General features: G+C 42.9%; 2 protein-coding genes across 2 annotated transcripts in view; one reads left to right on the plus strand and one right to left on the minus strand.

Moving 5' to 3' along the window:
* Positions 1–7,359: 7,359 nt before the first annotated feature.
* Positions 7,360–12,597, minus strand: LOC103736032 (prothymosin alpha-like). The gene is made up of 2 exons (XM_029564656.1): positions 12,578–12,597; positions 7,360–8,219 (listed from the first exon to the last, which is right to left on the minus strand). The coding sequence occupies exons 1-2, from the start codon at positions 12,595–12,597 to the stop codon at positions 7,766–7,768; spliced, it is 474 nt and encodes a 157-aa protein (XP_029420516.1). The 3' UTR covers positions 7,360–7,765.
* Positions 12,598–17,000: 4,403 nt separating this feature from the next.
* The window catches only part of Kiaa2012 (KIAA2012 ortholog), a 112,660-nt gene continuing 106,562 nt past the window's right edge, over positions 17,001–23,098 (plus strand). The window contains exons 1-2 of the mRNA XM_029564657.1: positions 17,001–17,084; positions 18,515–18,781. Coding sequence (XP_029420517.1) covers positions 17,001–17,084; positions 18,515–18,781 — 351 coding nt within the window. The remainder of the gene's footprint in view (positions 17,085–18,514; positions 18,782–23,098) is intronic.

Consider the following 23,098-nt stretch of genomic DNA (forward strand, 5'->3'; position numbering starts at 1 on the left):
CACACTTGTAATCCTAGCACTCAGGAAACAGAAGCAAGAGCATCACTGCAAGTTCAAGGTCAGCCTGTGCAACATAATACATTCTAAGCCACCTTGTGCTATAAAATAATACTCTTTCAATAAACCGAAATTTAAATTTAAAAAGTTAAGTTTTAAAAGCTTATTAAAAGTAATTAAAACAGGGGAAAATTAGGGTGCTTTTCTAATCATTCTCTAGACCTGATTTCTTTTCTCAGTGAAAATTTTCTGTATATACTTCCTTCTGGTTAAAATGTCTCTTACCCTAGAGAATATCCAATAGTACCAGTTCCTAAGAAGTAATGGTAATTAGGAAGATAATTTGGAAGGAATAATCAAGCAAATGAAACATGAGGTTTGGAATGTCCTGGGGATGCCGACTTGGCATCACCACAAGGATTGAATGTCCATCTGGGTCCTCCAAGAAGCAGATACCAAGACAAGATTAGATGTGTCTGAGATTTATTAGGGAAAACACCTGTGAGGGAAAACAAGGATGGAGCCAGGAGGAGCAACAGACTGGGCACAGATCTACCCTATGAAGGAGAGAGGGAAGAAAGGCAGGCTGGATAGAAGCTTCTTTGACTGCTGTGCCATTGTAAGAAAGTTCTGCAAGGTTGTTGGGAGTCCCTGACCCAGTCATTCATCAGAGGTGTGACCTGTCTGAAGGGTCTTACAAGACTCAACCTGTTGTTTTATGACACTATTCTTGGGGCAATATGAACAAATATCTGCTTACCGTAGATAAGGGATTGTAAGAATGACTTTGGGGAGGCTGGAGAGATGGCTCAATGGTTAAGAACACTGACTGTTTTTGCAGAAGACCCGGATTCAAATCCAAGCACCCACATGGCAGCTAATGACCATCCTTAACTCCAGTTCCAGGGGATCTGATGCCTACTTCTGGCCTCCACAGGCATTGCACAACATGGGTACACTTACACACAGTCAGGCAATACACTCATTCATATAAAATAAATAAAAATAGTAAATTTTTTTTTAAAAAAAAGAATGACTTTTGCATGATTCTTCATTTATAAAACAGAAGGGGGAACTGTAGGAATGACTTTTACAATATAGATGTGCTCTAAACAGATGACTTAACCTTGCAACGAAAAAAGTTAATCTAATCTTAGCTTGTTTATAATGTAGACACTCACTGAGCCATGTGCTCCTCTTACAACCTGGGCATATGACCTTAATGTCTCATGACCCTCCCTGGCTCTTGATCTAAAATAATGTACACATGTGTGTATGTATGTATAACCTTATCTCATCGAAAACAATGTGAGAGGTTGGTAACATCTGTTTGTGGTTACATAGTATGTGTGTTATTCTAAGTCAGTAGGAATCAGAAAGGGAAAATTCTTCTCTGATACAATACAGGTCTAACTTTTACTTCCCCGTTCCATGCTGGATAGTCTATTTCAACAAAAGAAAGTGCAAGCCCTTGTTCAGCAGCACAGTTCCATAAGAATTCTGAAGGAACAGGTTCTCAGCAGTTTGGGTCTACTCTTGAATTAAAATTTATGCTAAGAGTCAGGCCTGGTTTTGTTTGGGCATAACTAATGTACAAACCATGGCATCACACAGTAACTGCCACAAAGGTTACTGAGAGGAACAGAAATAACTCAGAGAGAGTTGCATCACCAAAACCCACCCCAGCATGGATCGCAGCTCATGAAAGCAGAAAACCTGGAGCCCACCGCACAACCTGCAGGCAACTGGACAGATTAGAGAGCATCTCCTCTACAAAGTCCGGTTAGTCTGAGCCTCTTCCAGACAGCTGGGCTGGTCTCTGCCTCTTCTAGGCAGTTTGGCTGGTCTGAGAGTCTTCCAGGCAGCTCAACTTGTCTAAGAGTGTCTCTCAGCAGTCCTTAGGGCTTATATATGCTTGGGGAGGGAGAGCCTAAATGAGCCTGGCCATTTTTAGGGATTTCCTGAAGCTATTGAGTTGTTTAGTTCCTGAGCTTAACGAATTTCCCTATAAGACAAAATATTTCACCTCCATTTAGAGCATTCTGTTAACTCCCTCTAAAACATACTGTTGTTTGTTTAACTCCCTTTAGAACATACTGTTGTCTTCCTTCTTTTTAATATCTTGCATCTAACTTTGGGAAGGTTTTTGCCATGAAGGAAATTACTATACAACACCTGCCTGCTGTGGTGCCTCTGTTATTCACAGGCATGGCTTAGAAGTGGCCTGTGGATGCTTGACCTTGGCCCACATGTGGTGATAAATTTCAGACTATAGCAACTAGGGCTCTCCCATTAATGCTCCTTGGAGTTCACAACATTGAGAGGTGCTGTTACATGGCTACCCCAGACTTCCTCTTCTTTTCATTAATTCACTTTAGAACCTTTTTCTTCAACATCCACTTGAAGGTTACCTGCTCCTCTGCCCTGATTTATGCAAGCTGTATCTGTCCCTCTCTGAATTCCCATAGCATTGTCTTCATCCCTGTCTTATTTGAAGTGTGTGTGTGTGTGTGTGTGTGTGTGTGTGTGTGTGTTGTGCTTTTTAAGATAGGGTCTTGCTATGTATCCCAGGCTGACCTTGAATTCTCAGTCCTTCTTCAGACTCCCTAGTTCTGGAATTAGAGGCACGTACCACCATGTCAAGCCCCACAAGATGCTTCCTATCTTGTATTGTTTTCTCAAAATACTCTTGACTTTGCTATATAAAACACATAACAAAATTCATTAAGACTATTCTGTGAGGAACTGAGGCAGGGGGTAGAGGCTGATTACCTATTTGATTACTCTGAGCACTAGAATCTTGACTAGACTATTCAAGGTTACCTCATTTTGATTGATTGATTGAGTGTGTATGTGTCTGTGTCTGTGTCTGTGTCTGTGTCTGTGTGGTATGTACACATGGAGAATAGAAGACAACTTTTGGGTATCAGTTCTCACCTTCCACCCTGTTGAGGCAGGCCATTTTGGATCGAACTTGAGTCATCAGGCTTCCACAGCTAGTGCTGATCCACTTCACTTGCCTCCTCAATATTTTTTCTGTTTTGAGATAGAGCTCATTATGCCCCAGTATGACCTCAGAGTCACTATCCTCTGCCTCCTCCTCCTGAGTGCTGGGATTACAGGCACACACCACCATTTTCAGCCTCATTTAAATATCCATTTTAGTTCCTTTATCCTCAAAGTCTTATTTGTTCACAAGTTAAAATTTCTAAAGCTGAAATGCAGCTGATAATTTGTTTTTAAATTGCCACCTGCTGGCAGGAGAGTATATTGATTCTGAGTTGTTATTATCGGCCCCATGGGAGAATTTAGAAGACCTATTTTTCAATAAGTGAAGCAAATATTTATTGCTGAAGGCATGACTACACTTTCATGTCTTCTAGCAAAGCAACAGTCAAGCGCTCCAGAGGACTCAGGAGGAAGACACCAGCTTACACAATGGGCACTATAATTATACAATAAAAATTGACAGATGTCTCAAGAGAAATGGAATTTTTAAGGTTAAGGGTATTTGGGGGAATCAAGTCATTCATTGCAAAGTCACCCTAGGGTGCCAAACATCTTTCAAGAAGCTTCTGAGCGACTTTCAAAAGAAGCTGTTTATCTTCTAGAAAGGGATAATCTAATTAAAAGAAGAAGAAGAAGAAGAAAAAAAAAAAAACCCTGAGTTTAGCCAAACAGAAAAAAACAAATGAAACCCTGGTATTCCACAATATGACTAACAATCAGGCCACCTAGCTCCCATTTGCTAACGGGCTTGCAAGCTATGTCCCCACCCAGGGTGCTGAGCTTCACTGTCAGTGGTCACAAAGGATTCAGTGAGAAGCCATAGCTTGACTTTGAAAGAGGCTTTTTCTCAAACACTGAATGAGGTGCTAGAAAGAGAATATGTGGGTATTTTTAGTGTCACATTTATTGTAACGTTTTTCCCCTTACATCTCATTATTAAATCAGTACTGTACTTAAAATACATGGCACCTTGGGACTGAGGAACTGGGGTTAATGTAATAACAAATAGGAATACTTCTTTAACCTTTCAACATTGGTTGAAGCGGAAAGGAATTGTTAAGAATGATTAAATTCACATCCTATAATGAGAATAGGAATTCTGTTCCATTTACAATATTGAGTTGGCAAAGCTCAGTATATGTATCACAATTCACTCTCCCTCTCTTTCCTATGGAAGACATCATTCATTATTCATGGAGCTCTTTTTTTAAATTATTTATTTTTATTTTATGAGTGTTTTGCCTGCATATATGTTAAGTGCACCATCTATGTGTAATGCCCAAGGAGACCAGAAAAGTCAGATCCCCAGGAACTGGAGTCACAGACAATTGTGAGCTGTGGTGTGAGTGCTCTTAACTACTGAGTCATCTCTCCAGTCCCAAGCTCTTTTATTTTTTAATTAGGCCAGAATTCTGCAGAATTATTTTCAACAGTACAGTCAAAAGAACAGTTTGGGGATCACCTTGGGATCATCTTGCTGATTCTGAGATTTCTAGACCCAGGCTTCCACATTGCTTTGGCCTACATCATCTTGTTACCACAAAAGTTCTGTGTTTGGTGAAATATTTACTCTATGTGATATTAATCTTTTTTAAATATTTTATTTATTTATTTATTTTTATGTGTATGCAGGTATTGCCTGTATGTAGGTAAGTGTACCTATGTCATGCAATGCCCAAGGAAGACAGAGAGGCTGTCGGATCCCCTGGAACTGGAATTACGGACAGTTGTTAGCTGCCATGTGGGTGCTGAGATTCGAACCCGGGTCTTCTGCAAGAACAACCAGTGTTCTTAACTGCTGAGCCATCTCTCCAGCCCCATGATAGTTAATCTTGATTGTTAACTTGATACAATTTGGAATCACTATGGAAACAGACCTCTGGGTGTGTCTATGAAAGTGTTTCTAGAAAGGTTTAAATGAGGTAGGAAGACCCACTCTGACCATACACAGTCCCATCCTATGTGCTGGGGTCCAGGACTGAATAAAAAGGAGAAAATGAGCTGAGTGCCAACATTCACCTCTCTCTCCTGCCTGTGGCTGTAATGTGACAAGCTGCCCCCCACTCCTGCTACTGCAACTTCCCCACCAGGATGGACCATATCCTCCAAATGTGAGTCCCAATACCACTCTTAATTTGCTTTTGCCAGGTATATTGTAGCAGCAACAAGAAGAATAACTAACACTCTATTTTCAACCTTTAAGTACCACCTATTTTTCAACTGATACATTAAAAATATTTTCTTTGTTAAAATTTTCCCTGAAGGGGCTCAGCAGGTAAATTCACTTGCCAACAAGCCTGACACCTGAGTTCATTCCCTGGGAATTCCCTGGTAAAAGAAAAGAATCATCTCCTGCAAGTCGTCCTGACCTCCACATGTATACCATAGCACATTCATATACACACAAACGCACACACCCACATAAATAATAAATAAATAAATGCAATGCAATATTTTTTAATCCTCTGCAAATGTATGCTGTCTGTTTTAACTGATGAAAGCATAAGGTATTTTGTAAGGTTTAATACTCTAACAAAAGATTCTGTGTCTTTATTCACTGGGCCTTTAATCAAAGCATGGCGTTCTCTATTAAGGATAAAAATCACTTCCTGCTTAGCATCCTAGCTAAAAATGATTCCCCCTTTTCAGATAAACTAGAAACTTTCTGGGTCACACTCTCAGTGTTCCTCCAGGGGAAAGTAACTAGGGATGTTACTATTTACTCTTGCCAAGTATCACCTAGATTCAGTGGGACATGTCTTATCTTTCCTTGCTAGGCTATGAACTTTTTCAGGCCAGGAATTATAACATTTACCTATCCTTAGTAGACTATCAAGACTTCCATCAAGATACTAATACAATTTTTTTCTTTTAAATAAAAAAAATATATATTTGGAGGCCTATCTGGGAAGGGCTCAAAGGAGAGAGATGATCCCACATAGTGAACTATATCTTCATTCCAACCTCACTCTTGTTTGTTTGTTTGTTTGTTTGTTTGAGTTTTTGTTGTTGTTGGTTTTTGAGACAAGGTCTCACTGTGTAGCACTGGCTGGCCTGGAACTCACTATATAGACCAGGCTAGCCTCAACTCACAGAGATCCTCCTGCTTCTGCCTCATGAATGCTGGGATCAAACATGTATGCTACCACGCTCAGCACCAACCTCACCCTTGAATCTGAGGAATGAGCAAAGTAATTTTGTTTTTATAAATATCTTCTTTTATCTCTATCCTTAAGAATCTTTGCTTTTCGAAGAATTCCTTAGCCTAAAAAAGAAATATAAAGAGCCTTCCATATACTGCTTTTATAGGTGATGGTTGCTTATTTGTTTTGTTTTGTTGTTGCTGGGGATTGAACTCAGGACCTAAAGCATGCTGAGCACATTTCCCCAGCACTTCATCAATGTTTTTTTGTTTTGTTTTGTTTGTTTGTTCTCCTGGTGCTGGGAATTGAACCTAGGGCCTCACACATGCTAGGTGAACACTCTATCACTGAGCAATATTCCTAGCCCTCACCCATGGTTCCTAATGCTGGTTGAACATTAGAATCACCTGGTTGGGGGGCTCCTAAACATTATCAGGGCTTGACAGGTGTTGGCACCAGATACTTGTACTAGTCCTTGTAACAGCCTTCCACAGTGAGTACTATCATCCCCATTTTCGAGATGAGGGGAAAAAAGCTCAAAGAGATTATAAAGATTTGTCTCCTGCACATCTAATGAGGGACAGAACATAGACCCTCAAATGTATGCTGCAGTACCCTCTGTAATGGATTTTAACAACAAGTGATATAGCACCCACAATCCTTCCCCACTCATCCTCACACAGGCCAAAGGAGCAGATGGAAGAGCTGGCCATCCCTGCAGCAGCAGGAAAGACCCCTGCTTACTACTAACTCTTCTAGACTAGCATACACTGTCTCCTTGAATCCTGTCTTGTTGCATCTCCACACAATGACAAAGCTGATTTTTCTCTTAAGGAACCAGAAAGAGGAGTGTATGTGAGCCAAGAGGCAACATCTTTCATCAATATACTGTAAATTTGACCAGTTCTATTTCTTTTTTTCTTAGAATAACTCAGCAAAATAAAATTCTGGTTTATTGTTGGACATTCTTTCAGACATACATCAAATAGGCCAAAAAAATAAATAAATAAACAGCAACTTCATAGACAAAAAAAGGGAAAAAAAAACCTTTTATCTTTGGCCTTTTTAACCATTTCATACAAACCAACTACTGATAGTACACCTAGGTACATACACACAAAAAGGTACTGCAATGCTCAGAATAAGATTGTTTTTTGTTGTTGTTGTTTTTGTTTTTGTTTTTTTCACAAGGGTTTTTTCTCCTTTGAGCTTCTAATGAACATGATCACACCATAGTAAAGTCAGAAGTAGGACAGAGAACGCTCTGAAGGCTGGTTTGGTCACCCGTTATCATCAAAAATGGCTGACCCCTAACAATATGTACAAAAATATAAAATGCAAATAAAAAATACAAACAAATTTTCCTTTTTAAAGTACTTTTAAGAAAAAAAAGCAGGGCCTCGGAAGTTTTGGTTTTTTTCCTCCCCTGTTGCAAATTCGAGTTGTGCGTTTGGTGGGATGGCGGAGAGCGCATGTCATCTGCAGTGGCACTGCCCGCTGTGGGCGGGCGGGCCTGCCTCTCTACTCGAAGGTGACCACGTTTAGATCCTGAGACGGGAAGTGGAGGGTGAATAGGTCACGGTGGCCTTTCAGGTTTAATTTTTCCTTTTTGCTGTCTAGTCATCCTCATTGGTCTTCGGCTTCTTGGAATCAACATCATCATCCTCATCATCTTCAGCTGCCCGCTTGCACGGCACTGCCTCAGTCTCTTCATCTCCGTCCTCTTCGTCACCATCACCTTCTTCCTCCTCTTCCTCTTCCTCCCCACCTTCTTCCCCTTCTTCATCTACCTCATTGTCAGCCTCCTGTTCCCCATTTTCCTCATCAGCGTTCCCATTGGCAGGTGCGTCTCTTCCGTTCTCTGCCTCCTCTACAACTTCCTTCTTCTCCTTCAAGTCCTTGGTGGTGATATCGGAGCTGGTGTCCACGGCTGCGTCTGACAAGGTGGAGCACGCCGGAGATCTGATGCAGCGGGCGGAGGAGAGTGCGAAGGCTGGTGGACTGGCGCGGGAGCTGCTGGAGTCCGTGGCGGAGGAGGCGGAGGAGGCGGCGGAGAGCGGTGGAGGGTGGCTGCAGCAAGCACGGAGCCAGACCCAGGAACAATGCAAAGATGGCTTTTCGGAGCAGCCAGTCGACCACTTCTATTCCTTGATCATGCTCTGTGCTTAGATTTCTGTGAGTCTAAGCGAATTAGTGAAATTTCATATAAAAAGGACAGACTGAATTAAATGGATTGATACAAGTGAACCAAAATAGCTTGCCTTCTTCAACTCTACTCTGTTGCTTTTCATTTCATTCCAGCCACAGACCAAAGGAAACAATTCCAAGTGATTCTGTGTCTCTGAGAATTCTCCCTAAGGGCTCCCTTCTGTTTTTTTTTTTTTCCAGTATTTTTGAGACAGGGTCTCCCTGTAGCCCCAGCTGGCCTGGAACTCACTCTGTAGACAAGGCTGGCCTTGAAGTCACAGAGATCTGCCTGCCTCTGCCACCCGAGTGCTGGTGATTAAAGGCGTGCGCCACCACGCCCGGACTGGTCCCCTTCTTTATTAGAGAACCTAACCAACTTTTTCCCAAAAAAATACTACAAGAAGAGCTCCCTTTCCTGCAATTCTCAGCAAATCTGGAGCTGTTGCTGTATCTTGGGGAAGGATAGAGTGGCCAAGGTTCTAAGGGAGGCAGATGTTGTCCCAGCTTGCTGCTGACCCGGGCAAGCCATCCACAATCTGGATTTTGTTGTCTGGGCTCTCTCAGTTCTGCCACACCCCTCAAGAGCACAGAGTCCACAGTTGGATCACAAATCGGCCCAGGAAACAGCTAGTTGTGAATCACAGGTGCTCAGTGGGTTTCTGTTCAATAAAGAACTGGGGGACTTTCTGGCCCAGACTTTCCTCTGTCCCAAGTTATTTCCAACTAGTCCTGAAAACCGGGACAAAACAAATTTTGTAGTCACCCCCAGTCATGGTGTCCTGGCCTCAGGTCCACAGATGCTATTTTTCATACCAGCTGCATCCTAAGCAAGAGTGAAGATGGTGATTAGCAGTGGTGGTGGGCGTCTCAGTAGGAGCTTTGGTAAGAAGAAAGGGCTTTGAATGAGCCAATGAAAGCTGTTGCCAGGGAACCAGATGCCATGAACAGTCCACTCCAGCAGCGTTAAGAATACAAACAGGGAGTCCTGGACTGAGCATTAAGTATACTTGGCAGCTGAGTCCTACAAGGCCTATTAACCCTTTGTGCACCTCACCATGAACAGACTGTCAAGAAGAGAAAGATGGTAAAATCTCAAGAGCCAAATCACCCCTGCTGCCAACACTTCCCACTGGAATGACCATTTCAAAGCTGTTCTCCCTGCTTGACTGATAACTCCTTCAAACTCCTGTGTTAGGGTATGTAGGCAACAGCAAAAGCCAGCAAGAGCTGGCTGTGACTATATGGCTCTGCAGAGGGAGCTGCTTGTGTCAGATCACACTAGTTTCTACACTAATTATTCCTCTCAACCTGTGGCCCAGCTTCATCTGCCCCATGTGGGTATGTTCTGCAAGAGGAGGAGGACCAGCTTCCATTCTCCCTGAACATACATCCCCACAGCCTCCTGGGCCAGTCAGAGATTGGCAGCCTACACCCATTTTAAGATTATTGCTTGGAGGGGTACGGGCACAAGCTGGCCCTCCAGGGAAACAAGGAACAGGTAAAGTAACCATGGATGGGCTTCTCAGCCTACCTTCCAGGTGATGTGTGCCATCTTGTCCCACTTCTTCCTTTTCCTTTTCTGTCAATCCCCAATCAGACATTCACTCTGGAGCCCATTTCTGCACAGCCTGGTTAAGCAATCACCATGGAGGGAGTTGTCAATGAGCTCAGTTCACAGGAGGACCAAAGTGTTTTCCCAAAGGAAACCATGCAGGTTGAACACAGATGTAGGTTCCCTGGGAGACTAGGGAGTCCTTGATTCACAAGGTGAACTTAAGTAACACATGGACCCTGAGAGGAACGTTGTCCACGGATCTGGGCTCCCTGACACCACTTCAGACTATCAGTTTCCGCTCTGTTGGAGCCATGGATGGGGATGCAATTGAACATCCAAATATGGACAAAATAGTAGTAGGAGAATTTGTGTATACCTTAAATGATGCGATGATATGTTCCTGAAGAGACATATTTTATATATTAATTTAGTATCTCTCAGACAACTAGCAAACAGTTCACACATTGGCTCTGTGACAGAAAATATAGAAATTATTCTTGTCATAAAGTTAAATAGTGAGCTGGAAGGCAGGCGACAGAGAAGTATCTGATTGTGTAGTCTAGTCACTTACTGTCTATACATGTGACAGCCCCTGCTGTGAGGTAATGACTTTCAGGTCATCAGTTTGTACAGCAAAACATTAGTACTGTGCCCTAACAACAAGGAGGCCATCATGTGAGTTCTGCATTATGTGATAGAATTATTTCTTAAACACTATTGTCTATTTATTAGCCACATACTATGTGACACTCAGTGCGTTACATAAATCATTTCAACTGTTAAATAAACATCATTGTACCAATAGTCAATGAAGTAAAAAGAAAGACCTTAACCATTACTATAAACCAATGACATAGATCAAACATTCCCTTTGCTTGCTCTACTGTTTAATGCCTCTAAATGACTAGAGTCTATGACGTTTCTGTGAATATCTGCTCTGAGATTCTCCCCTTAGAACTGAATTTATCTCTATTCTTGAAACCCTCCCTGATTGGTTCCTAGGAGGGTTTGTTCCTCCCAGCAACTGAGATGCTGGCCAGAAGAGTGATTGATTTCTCCTATGTTATGAAAGAACCAAGAATGTGTGATTTTTACTTCTTCTACAATCTTACTAACTCCACATCATAAATTTAAGATCTTACAATCACTGCAAGGGTGCCTATGAGAAAATGAAGCCAGGAACAAACGCAGAACCAAATAGACTCCCCAAGCAAACCCTTCAAAAAGACCCAAAATAAATAGATGTCCAGTGCCTGCCTTCCGATCTAGCCAGGTCATATAGTTGTTTATACCTAAGGAGAGAAAGGAAGCAGGGGCCAACGCTAGCTCTTTCTCCTTGCTATGATCCCAGGTATTCTCTATTGCCTTTTGCATTGTCTTCTTTCATAGCTGCCCCCGAGCCACATGAGAACTCAGCCCTAGTGTCTGAACAAGTCACATACACATCCTCAGCAAGTCTGTGCCTCTTCCAACAAGTTTAGAGGGTTGTGTCTCCCACACTAATGCTAGTGCTCTTTCTACCTTTGTTTACTGAATCTTGAGTTGGTTGGCACCTCAATCAGTGAGTCTAAGCTTTGTACTGTGGCTAGGCAGACTGCTAGCTACCAAGACAGGCTTTGACCTAATTCTCTTCTTTCATGTATTTCTCATAATAGCTCAAAGATAATTGTTTATCTCTGAGCATGTTAAAGAGTAAACACCACATGTTCAGTGAGTTGGTACTATGTACATCAGTTGGTATTGGGATACTGTGAATAAGATGTAATGCCTGTCTTCCATAACTTACAGTGCATTTGGGGTATAAGAATCAAGTAAGTGGAATGAGCCCTCATGACATAAGGCAGTGCGGCTTGTCTCATGCAGAACCCACATTTTATCTGACTTTCTCCTGAAACGTGTTTCATGCTCATGGCAGATCATTGTGGTTGGTTCTATTGGCCTTCATTCGACCTTCCCTGTAGTTCAGCAGGTTAGGAAGAAAACCTAGGCAACTTTTCAGGGTAAAGCAAAGGGAAACAAGGCTGGAGATAAAGTGTAGAGGGAGTTCTGCAGTCAGACCAGAGTTCTAAGGTCTTTCTCCAGCTTCTTCATGGCTGAAGGGAAGACTGCAACCACAGTCACAGCTCCTTCCTGACAGCTATATTTTAACCACAATGGAGTTTATTATGAACTGTTGCCACTACTCTAGTGAGGACAGCAGGTTAGGACTCAATTCAGATAAGGTCAGTCTCACCTCTGCTGTGATGTGACCTTCTGCAAACTATTCTCTCTGTGCTCTTCAGAGAGCAAGAACAGCACCAGTGGGTCTTGTGGACTGGAAATAAATAAAACTACACAATCACATTTTTATAAAGGGAGGCAAGAAGCCTGATATCACCCCCCTAGACCATGTCTTCAGAGTGACATCCATTTAACCCAAGTACTTGGAACACAGGATAAATTCCCAAACACACTAGGGACATGGCATCTATTTTCATTGTTTCATGTGGTTTCTATTTATTTACAGAGTACCATGGTTATTCATGATGCTTTACAAACCATAAAAACAAGATCTCCACCCTATAGAATTTACAGTATAATTTAAACAGACATGTTGCAAGGGCTGACAGGTCAGGCATGCAGAGGATGGTGGTGGTGTTGTATAACATGGGTGTGGAGGGTTCCTTCTTGAGTTATAAATACTTACCGGTTACAAGGGCCTTTCATCTGGGATCCCCAAGCACTTTAGAATAGCAATAACCTCGATTGCTTCCTAAATGCACTTTCCATAAACTGTTGTAGAGGCTGAGTAAATGCTTTTAAATGCCTATTAATTGATCCGTGGATCTGTTCATTGTCCATATTAAACAGCATGGATGTAAACACAGTGTTTTAGGAGAGGCCTGCTGTGGGCTGTGGGCTGGTTGCTCACAGATTACAACCTAAAGAGGGTTGGCTGGCCTTGAGAGGGCAACATGGACACCTGGGTATTTTCTCAAGTGAGATACTTAACTCAAGCTAGATTGAGAATGATCACTTCCTGGTGCCCCATTCAGAGTCAACTGGGCTTCCACCAAGAATCTCTACTGGAGAAACAGTCACCCACAGCTAGCAGTCCTGGCTCTGATTCAGCTTCCTCCCAATCACTCCCCCTGCTATGTGTGCTACCTTACTCTCTCTTTTGAGCAACAGCATTTCCAAAGTGGTACAATTCTATTTCCTCGAACCCAGCATAGAATGTCCCTCTCTGTATCTCATGCAATGGCCATTTAGCAACCAACTATTCCTGACCTACTGGGCAAGTTCATTCAAGGCCAGGAGAAGTTTGGACTGGGTTATGTCCTGAGCACTCACCTAGAAGTTCATGAGATAAGCACCCCTCCTTCTAAGTCATCTTTATGAATTTCTCAGTTATCTTTCTAAAACTTCAAATAGAATCATATCACTTCCCTGCTTTGAAAACCCCATCTGAAAGTCAGGCATAGTAGTATGTAACTCTACTTGTAGCACTTGGGCAGTAGAGGCAGGAAGATCAGGAATTCAAGGCCAGCCTGGGCTATGTGAGACCCTGTCTCAAAAAGAAAAGATCTGGGGCTTGGAGAGATGGCTCACTGGTTAAGAGCACTGGCTGGCTGCTCTTGCAGAGGACCCGGGTTCAGTTCCCAGCCCCGCTATGGTGGCTAATAACCGTCCATAACTCCAGTTCCAGGGAATCTGATGCCCTCTTCTGACCTCTGCAGGCATTGCATGACACAGATGCACACATGCAGGCAATACACTCATACACAAAAAACATAAAAATAATAAATAAAACATTAAGATAAAAAAAGAGAAAAGAGCTGAAGAATAAAATGCAGTACATATATGACCTTCATGGCTGTGGACACCAGAGAGGTCACCCCTTCCTCAGTGGCCTAAAATGTCCACACCTGCTGTAATGTTGTCTTTCATCTCCCTTCTATCTTCTCACATCTCACCAGCAAACTTCTGTCCTTTCACACCCACTCCAGTCCCCTTCCTGTCTGCAGCCTTCCACACATCCCTGCCATCTACCCCTGCCTCCACCACATGGACCTCTCATCCTACAGCATCTTCTGTCCTCCACCTCTGGGAACAGAGCTGTCTCATTGACTTCTGTATGAGGGGCCTCCTTGAGTCCAGGGCTTGTATCTCAGATATATATTTAGAGAAATTTTTGTGAAGGATTCTTTGTATACTGAAGGGACATTGAGGCAGAAAAGAGGGAGCAACTGTAAGAGTCCTGAAATGATTTAAACCCTGATATCTAAATGATGTGAGGAGGTCCCTCCAGGATAACAATGCTGACCGCTTGGATCATCAAGTATTAGATTTAGTTTTTCAGATTTTTGCTATATTGAAAGACTTTTAATTATGATAAAAGATACATAAGTTTACCATTTTTTCTTTTCCTTGGATTTATTTATTTTCACTTTATATATATGAGTGTTTTGCCTGCATGTAAGTGCACCACATGTGTGCAGTGCCTGAGGAGAGTAGAAGAGGGTGTCAGATGCCCTGGAACTGGAGTTACGGATGGTTAATGTAGGTGCTGGAAACTGAACCTGAATCCTTTGCAAGATCCAGTGTTCTTAATCACTGAGCCATCTCTCTAGCCCCAAAAGATGTATAAGTTTACCATTTTAACTATGTTTAAGTTTACAGTTCATTAGTGTACTGGATAGCTTTAGTGTCAACTTGACACACTTGGGTTGAGGGAGCCTCAACTAGGGAATTACCTCCTTTGGACTGGCCTGTGGCCATGTCTATGAGGCATCTTCTTGATTATTGAGTGATGTGGGAAGCCCACTGTGGGCGCTGCCACTCCTGGGCAGCTGGGCCTATGTTGTATAAGAAAGCAGGCTGAGCAGGGCCAGGGGAGCAAGCCAGTAAGCAGTATTCCTCCATGGCGTGTGCTTCAGCTCCTACCTCCAGGTTTCTGCCCTGCGTTCCTACCTTGGGCTCCCTCAGTGATGATGAACTATGACCTGGGAGATGTAAGACAAATAAACCCTTTCCTCCCCAAGTTGGTAGTGGTCAGAGTGTGTTGTCACAGCAATGGAGACACAAACTAGAACAACTAGCATTAAGTTCATTCACTCTGTGGTGAGTCCATCTCTTGACCTTTTCCAATTTCCCATACTCTGTACTCACCAAACATTAATTTTGTATTTTCTTTCCCCCACCTCTAGCTACTACCATTCTACTTCCTGTTTCTATGAATTTGACTAGTCTAGATACCTCACACAAGTAGTATCATCCAAAATTTTCCATTTTTAAATGGCTTATTTCACTTATCATAATGTCTTCAAGGTTCACCATTATTGTAGCATATATCCCAATTTCCTTCTTTTTAAAGGCTGAGTAATATTTCATCATATATATTTTGTTTAATCATCTGTCAGTGGATAGTTGAATCAATTTCACTCTTGAGATCAGTGATGCTCTGAATATGGAGTGTACAAATCTGATACTATGCTTCAGAAACTGCTTCTGGGAATATACGCAGAAGTGGAATTACTGGGCCATACACTAATTCTGTTCTTTTTTTAAAACTCATACCATACCATCTTCTGCAGAGGACAAACTACTTTATAGCCACAACAGCTCCAATTTTTTAATCCCCTCACTAGCACTGGTTATTTTATGTTGTTTTGTTATTTTATGTTGTTTTTTTATAACCACCTTAGAGGGTATGAAGTGTTATCTCACTGTGGATTTTACTAAACTCAGTTTTGCGACTCTGCTTTCACTGTCTTAATTCTTCATGATAAACCCAATCTTATTTTACAACATAATGTCTAACTCTCAGGAGACCTGAGCCTGCCCCAGGGGAAGGGCTCCATGGCAAGGGAGCTGATAGGTGAGTAGGTAGACCTGTTGTACTTCTGAATACTAGCCACTTTGCTTTCCCTGATCAAAATAGGGTCTTAGATCACCAGCAAAAAACGGTCTTTGACTCCCTGACCTCACTTCTCTCTCTTGTTTTATGATCATAGTGTCAGCATCAAAGAGAAGCAAGCAGCTAGCTCAGCCTATAACAGCATGTCTCAAAGGGGGCGGTAAATGACATTCCAGTGGGACCATACAAGGTAGTCACACCTTGCAGAACATTTAGCATCTAGGCCCCTGCTTGCTGAATGCAAACAGGGTTGTACACTCTGTGTGTTTGTGTGCGTGTGAGTGTGTGTGTGTGTGTGTGTGTGTGTGTGTGTGTGTGTGTGTGTGTGTGTGTGTGTGTGTATCCCCTCATCATTGTATCAGCTAAGACCCCCTCCATTTTCAAGGTCCCCCCACCCCAGGAGCTGCCAGGTTGAGAAGCGGGTATGCAAAAGGAAGCCAGAGCTTCCCAAAGTCTCCCACTCACTCAGGCAAAGCAGCCATTGGCGTTAGCTTGATGAACCCTCCTGTCCAAGTTCAGAGGATTCTGGGGCACAGCCAAGGGAACTGTCACAGGTGACATTAAGTGACCTATAGGATTCCCTGTGTCTGTCGATGGTTAGGTGACAGTGACAGGCTCCTGTGTCAGAAAAAAAGGGAAGGCACTTGCTAAAAGCAAGATGAGTGCACAACAGAAGAAAAACACTCCGACATGGCCTTCTAGCCCACTTCCTGCCCCCAGGATCTCAGATCTGAGCCTGGTCCCCACCCCCACCCCAGGAAGTAAGAAGCCCTGTTTTCAGCTGCCTCTGCCCTGCCTGGGTTAGAGGACTTCATTTCCTTGTGCTGCCATAGCAACCGGGAAACAACCTCTGCCCACACTGAGAAGGACAGTGCGTTGGCCCAGATCTGCAGATGCACACGGCTGGTAGCAGGGCAACCGGGTCCCAGAGACAACACGGACTCAGACTGAGCAGAGTAGACAACCCACTGCCTGAGGAATCTGGGCCTGCAGTTTGTTTTTTCTCTCCACAAAGATGCACACTGTCTAAACTGTGTGCCTGGTTGTTATTAAACTGCCCTAAGAAGGAAAAATGTATTTCATGAAAGGCCCAGTGTTCGTGGTCTTCTTTGGTTTGCTGTTGAGCTTCAGAAACCTTGAGGTGTGACCAGCTTTCAGCCTTCAAAACCAAGATGAACTGCCCTTGAGAAGGGGTGGTCAGAGGGGAAACATGCTCACCCTGTCTCTCCTGAGCCGGGGACATGGGAAGTTGGTCCAGAACAAACAGAAATTGGAAGTCTACTTTGAACCAGAGGTGAGTTCCAAAGCTAAAAGAAGGCACCTTTTGGGGATGGGGGAGGAATGCCCTGTTATTCCACTTAGAGATGAGCTGAGTGTGTTTGGTGGCAAGATGGTGGAGATCACTCATAGGTCTTCCCTCCCTCATGAAACTCGAGAAAATAGTGTTGTTTGCCTTGCCCCCAAGATTGCCATCAGAACGATCTTCCTTCCCTCCACACCAACTCTCAGCTGCCTTTGCTTCAGAACAAAAGAGAACCCAGATTGTCTGGAAACTGGATGGTTTGGTTCAAGACCAGAATTCCCACCTGGATTCTAGAATTCATGCTCAGTGGCTGAAATGCTGTGTGTGTTTGTATCACTTGATGTTTTGTTTTGTTTTTTTAAACTTTGTAAAATTCAACCCACAGGATTCATATTTAATGTAGGCCAAAAAGAAATCTCATTTCAGAAGATTTTTCAAGAGGTGGCAAAATTCCCTTGTTGTGTTGGAATTTTGTTTCTTGAATCCTGCTAGGAATAAAAAGTCCATGGGGGTACTTTGCAAACGTGGGGGTCATACAGAGATCTTCATTGTCATGGTAGTTTGTCATATTTGACCTTCACCGTGTTAAAAGACATATTAAGTTTCAAAGGACTTCGATGGCCAATGGCATATACTTAAAAGATATATAGCCACTTTCTAGGCTCCTAAATAGCCAAATTAGGTAATGTTACACAGCATCTGGAATGTATAGAAATTCTCTCTGTGCATAGCCGAAGTGGTAGTGGGTTGGAATCATTTCTCTTATTTAAACTGTTCACTAGACCGGGTCTAATTTCAAAGTTGTCAGCTGACCTTGATAATTCTGACTACTTACTTGCATACCAGGAAAGTTAGCTGGTCTGAAATCTACACTGTACTCTACTGTAAGCCTCTAGACATGGATAGCTCTTCTGAAAGTTATATGGAATAAAATAGATTCGTGCCCTGGGTTCTACTAATTTTTATACAGAGAAAAGCTAGTTGCTAAAAAGAATAATTGTGTTCCAAAATTCCACATGAACAATTCAGAGAAAAATAAGAAACTAAAGGATAAAAAAAAAAAAAAAAGCCCAGCAAGATGGCTCAGTGGGTAAAAGCGCTTGCCTTGCAAAACTGTAGAACCGAGTTTCATCCCAGGACCCAGGGTGGAAGGCAACAACTGCCTCCCTCAAGTTGTCCTCTGACCTCCACACATGTGCGTGGCACATGCATGCCCTAGGAAAGAAAGAAAGAAAGAAAGAGAGAGAGAGAGAGAGAGAGAGAGAGAGAGAGAAAGAAAGAAAGAAAGAAAGAAAGAAAGAAAGAAAGAAAGAAAGAAAGAAAGAAATATTGTTTTTAAAAACCCAAAAACTGCCCAGATAGTATTTACTGAAGAAGGATCTTCCACAGTGCCTCAATCAAGGAGTTTCTTTTCATTGAAGGATTACTTGAACTGGAAGTCCCCAGAAGACTATGTCCTAGTCAGTAAACCTCAGGAAGGGGACAGTGCCAGCCAACACTCCTGGAGCCTCTTTCTCCCTAAGACCTTCAGCACAAGAAAGGGGGCCCTGATCCTCTACTCAGAAGGGTTAGCTGTGTCAGCATGGACACCCAAAGAGAGGAGGAGAGGTCACAGGAAGAAGCTGGACCTTGAGCTGCACACGCTTCAAGACCTCAAACAAGCCATCTTAGCATACGGAAGGAGACAGGTAGGTTTGGAGGATGCTGGTGATGAATCTATAAATGCAGTTGCAGCTTGGGGTATAACTTTTTGGTCCCTAGAGAGGGAAGGTATGAAACTCTCAGACCTCCACTTTTGTCATCTTGTTCTATGTGCCAGGCACAACTGTGCCAAAGTCCCCAGGGAATAACACATGGGAAAGCACTCTGGACTCTAGTATCATTACGTTGTATTTCCCCTTTAGTCACAGTAACACAAAGTCCTTTCCAGCATCCAGACATGCCATCAGAACCCTTTAAATCCTGTCTCATAGCCTCAAACATCATCATCCCACCTCTGATGTTCTTGACTTTGTGAAAATAAGAACATTTTAAATATTTACCTTGAACCTTTTAGTGTCAGCAGGAAAGTTAATGACTTTTTCCATTCTGCATTTAATATTAAGGGAAAAGCTCTCTTCTTTTCTTCTTCATGCTATCTAATATTTTGAGATGCACGCATGGCCCCTGCTTTATGTAACCATAGGCATCAGCCCTTTGGCTGAGGCCCTGAGACAGTCTGGGAAGATGTGTTACTTTGTGAAATTCTAGATTAGAGATGGTGAGTTACTCCCTAGTTTCAAAGTCTCTCAATACGAATAAATCTTTAGCTTCTGACACCAGACCCTTCTCACATTGGGTTTCTCTTTCATGTCTAGCCATATGTCCCACTTGCTCTTCCTACCACCTTAACCATAGTATATCCCTCAAAACCCTTCCCAATGTGGCTAGTTCATCCCAACAACCCTGTTCACAACTACATTTTTATGCCTGCTTCTGCACTAGATAACTCCTACATATCCTTCAAAACACAACATATCATCTCACCAAAGCCTTCTTCCACTTTCCTGGGCAGAAATATACCAGGGCTTCCTCCTTTGCAAACATTTCCATCCCATCACACACTGAAAGTCTCTTTGACCATCCGGTGGAATAATGTCTCCCCTAAGGGAAGGACTCTGTCTAAATCCTTTCCATAAATGTTGGTGGAGTGAGTGAATTAATCACGCATGATTTCAATGTTTCTTAGATTGTTTCCCACTTTGATTATTGAACAACTTGTATTGAACAACTACCCCATTCTAGACAGAACTTCCAAAAGGAAAGATTCTTTTGCTCTCTTCCCCTCCAAAGTAGAGAGGCTTGATGTCCTTGACTAAATGCCCCATTGTCCTTTGTCATGAAGCCATACATTTTTTAACAAAAGGAAAACACTTGCTAAATGTTTACAATAATTAATAGCTATTATTTTATTTAATCCTCCCAATGATGTGTGAAATGTAGCTCCCATCCCTACCTGCTCACCTTTTTAAGACAGGGTCTCACTGTGTAGCCCAGTGTTCTGAACAGCTTTAGTTGTCAACCTGACATACCTGGCAAGTGGAAACCTCAGTTGAGGGATTACCTCTATCAGACTGGCCTGTGGGCAAGTCTGTGAGGCATTTTCTTGATTTTTAAGGGATGTAGGAGGACCCACCCCACTGTGGGTGATGCCACTCCAGGGCAGGTGGTCCATGGTTGAATAAGAAAACAGGCTGAACATGGGTCAGCTTCTGCCTCTGAGTTCCTGCCTGAGCTCTTGCCCTGGCTTCCCTTTATGAAGGACTGTACTGTAAACTGAAATAAACCCCTTCTTCCCTGAGTTGATTTGGTCATGGTGTTTATCACAGCAATAGTAAACAAACAACCTAAGCTGGCCTCCAATTCATGATCCTCCTGCTTTAGCCTCCTGAATGCTGAGCTGAAGGTATGGCTCTTTTGCAGATAAGGAAACTGTGCTGGATAGCTTTAATGTCAACTTGACACACCTGGGTTGAGGGACCCTCAATTGGGGAATTGCCTTCATTGGACTGGCCTGTGGCCATGTCCATGGGGCACCTTGATTGTTGAGTGATGTGGGAGGACCCAGCCCACTGTGGGTGGTGCCACCCCTGGGCAGGTGGGCCTATGTTGCATAAAAAAGCAGACTGAGTAGGGGCCAGAGGAGCAAGCGAGTAAGTAGCACTCCTCCATGGCCTGTGCTCCAGCTCCTGCCTCCAGGGTCCTGCCCTGAGTTCTTACCTTGGATTCCCTGATGAACTGTGACCTGGGAGATGTAAGCTGAATAAACCCTTTCCTCCCCAAGTTGATATTGGTCAGAGTATTTTGTCACAGCAATGAAGAAACAAACTAAGACAGAAACAGAAGTTTAAAGGAGTTAAGTGACTTCCTATGGTCTGAGGGCCAGAGAATGACAGAGCCAGAATTCAAATCTGGATGTGCCTACCTCTCCATGGGCAGCATGGAAATCCTATTGTCTATGAACCTGAAGGGACTCCAGAGGTCATTGTGCCTGGCCTTGGTCTGTTTGTTCTCAGACACCCTCCACATCCTTCTGCTCTGCTCTGTTCATAGGGGGTCAACCACAGTCTGTAGCAGTTCCAAAAACATCTGTGTCAACCAGCTGCTGGTTCAGTTTGCCAGTGGGAGACACTGGGAAGAGATTGGTAAGGAAGAAGGGAAGAGCCAGGGTACTTCCCCCTTTACTCTGATCAGTTGACAAGAAACATCTGCATCACCTCTGTGGTCCAGCTTCCAACAGACAGGGACACACTGGTTGAGGTGCTTCTAGGTGACCCAGTGCCTTTCTTTGTCCTTCTAGCAAAAGAGGATGGGCTTCCTGATCTTGCTGACCCCAGTGTTGCCTAAGTATCTGTTTCACTTCTGAGCTCTCCAATCACCTGTGTAACCAATTCCCTAAATTAAATTCCTTCTGTTCAATATTTATATATATATATTTAAATATTTACTATTTTTATTTTATGTGTACACGTGTATTGCCTGCCTGTAGGTAAGTGAATCTGTGTCATACAATGACTGCCCGCAGAGGACAGAAGAAGCTGTTGGATCCCCTGGAACTGGAGTTACGGGCAGTTGTTAGCTGCCATGTGGGTGCTGGAATTTGAACCCGGGTTCAAATGCAAGAACAGTCAGTGTTGTTAACCACTCTGCCATCTCTCCAGCCCCCAATATTTATATTTTTATGGAACGAGGGCACATGAGGAGGTCAGAGGACAACTTTCAAGGGTCAGTTATCTCCTTCCACCATGTGGGTTCCAGAGACAGAATTCGGGTCACTAAAGGTCATTAGGCTTAGTGGCAACAAGTACCTTTACCCACTGAGCCTTCTCACCAGACCCCTTTAGTGTTTAAATACTTAGAGTTCTTTCTGTTTTCCTGGTTAGAGTAACTTCCCAGAGAAAGAATACCTTCCTGGCTTTGAGATGTCTGTCCACATGGCTTAATTCTTTAGGGGAACAGGGAACTCTGAATTTATAAAGTCGATCATTTCACCAGGGACAGCTGTGTCTTCAGTGAGCTCAATAGAGGAAAGAAGTTCTTGTCTTCTAGCATCCATCTACCATTTATAATGCAAACCTGCGCAAAACAGAATGACATAGTCTGACTGCAGATGGGCAGAAGGGAAATGGTGCAAAGAAAGAAAAGGTTTGGAATAGTAACAGGGCAGGAATTTAATATTAGAAAACATAATATTATTTATTTAAAAAGAAAAGAAAGCAACTCAAAAGAACTTGGGATTATGGAAAATGAACACCTCAGCAGAGGACTGCTTTGGGAAACACTGAGTACTATTGGATTAGGAAAGCTATAGACTCAAGAAATGCAGAATCACAATGCCCAGTTCTGAAAGGCTGTGGAGATAGTCTCATATGTTCTGCCTGAAAATTCACATGACCTTTCTGGATGGCATTTTGGTAAACGCCTAGAAAAGGTTGATACACTTTGACTCAGCTTTCTACTTTTAGAAGCTCCTTAAAAAGAAGTAAGCAGAGATATGCCCTAAGATTTACACCACAATTGTTTACTATAGAGTAAACCATTAAGTGGAACACTGAAAACTGTAAATCTCTCACAATGAAATATTGATTAAATAAATTACAATACAACCATATGACAGATTCTCGGTCAGGCAATAAGCCATGTGTAAGTAATAAGTGAAAAAATATTCACAGTATCCTTTCAAAAGTAGGTTACAAAAGTTTTCATATATAAATAATAAAAATAGCAATGTCAGGGCTGGAGAGATGACTCAGTGGTTAAGAATGCTTGCTGTTCTTTCAGAGACCTGAGTTTGGTTCCCAGCACCCATGTCAAGCAGCTCACAACGACCTTTAGCTCCAGCTCCAGGGGGTCTGACATTCTCTTCTTATAGAAAGCCTGTACTGACTGGACCAAGAACTAGGAAATCCAAAGTTTCCACCCAGATCTAGAGAGGCTAGCACAGGCAGATACAAGCCAAGGTTTAC

The sequence above is a fragment of the Nannospalax galili genome, unplaced genomic scaffold, assembly GCF_000622305.1.
Source record: "Nannospalax galili isolate Female #2095 unplaced genomic scaffold, S.galili_v1.0 scaffold637, whole genome shotgun sequence".
In the NCBI taxonomy this organism is placed as follows: Eukaryota; Metazoa; Chordata; class Mammalia; order Rodentia; family Spalacidae; genus Nannospalax; species Nannospalax galili.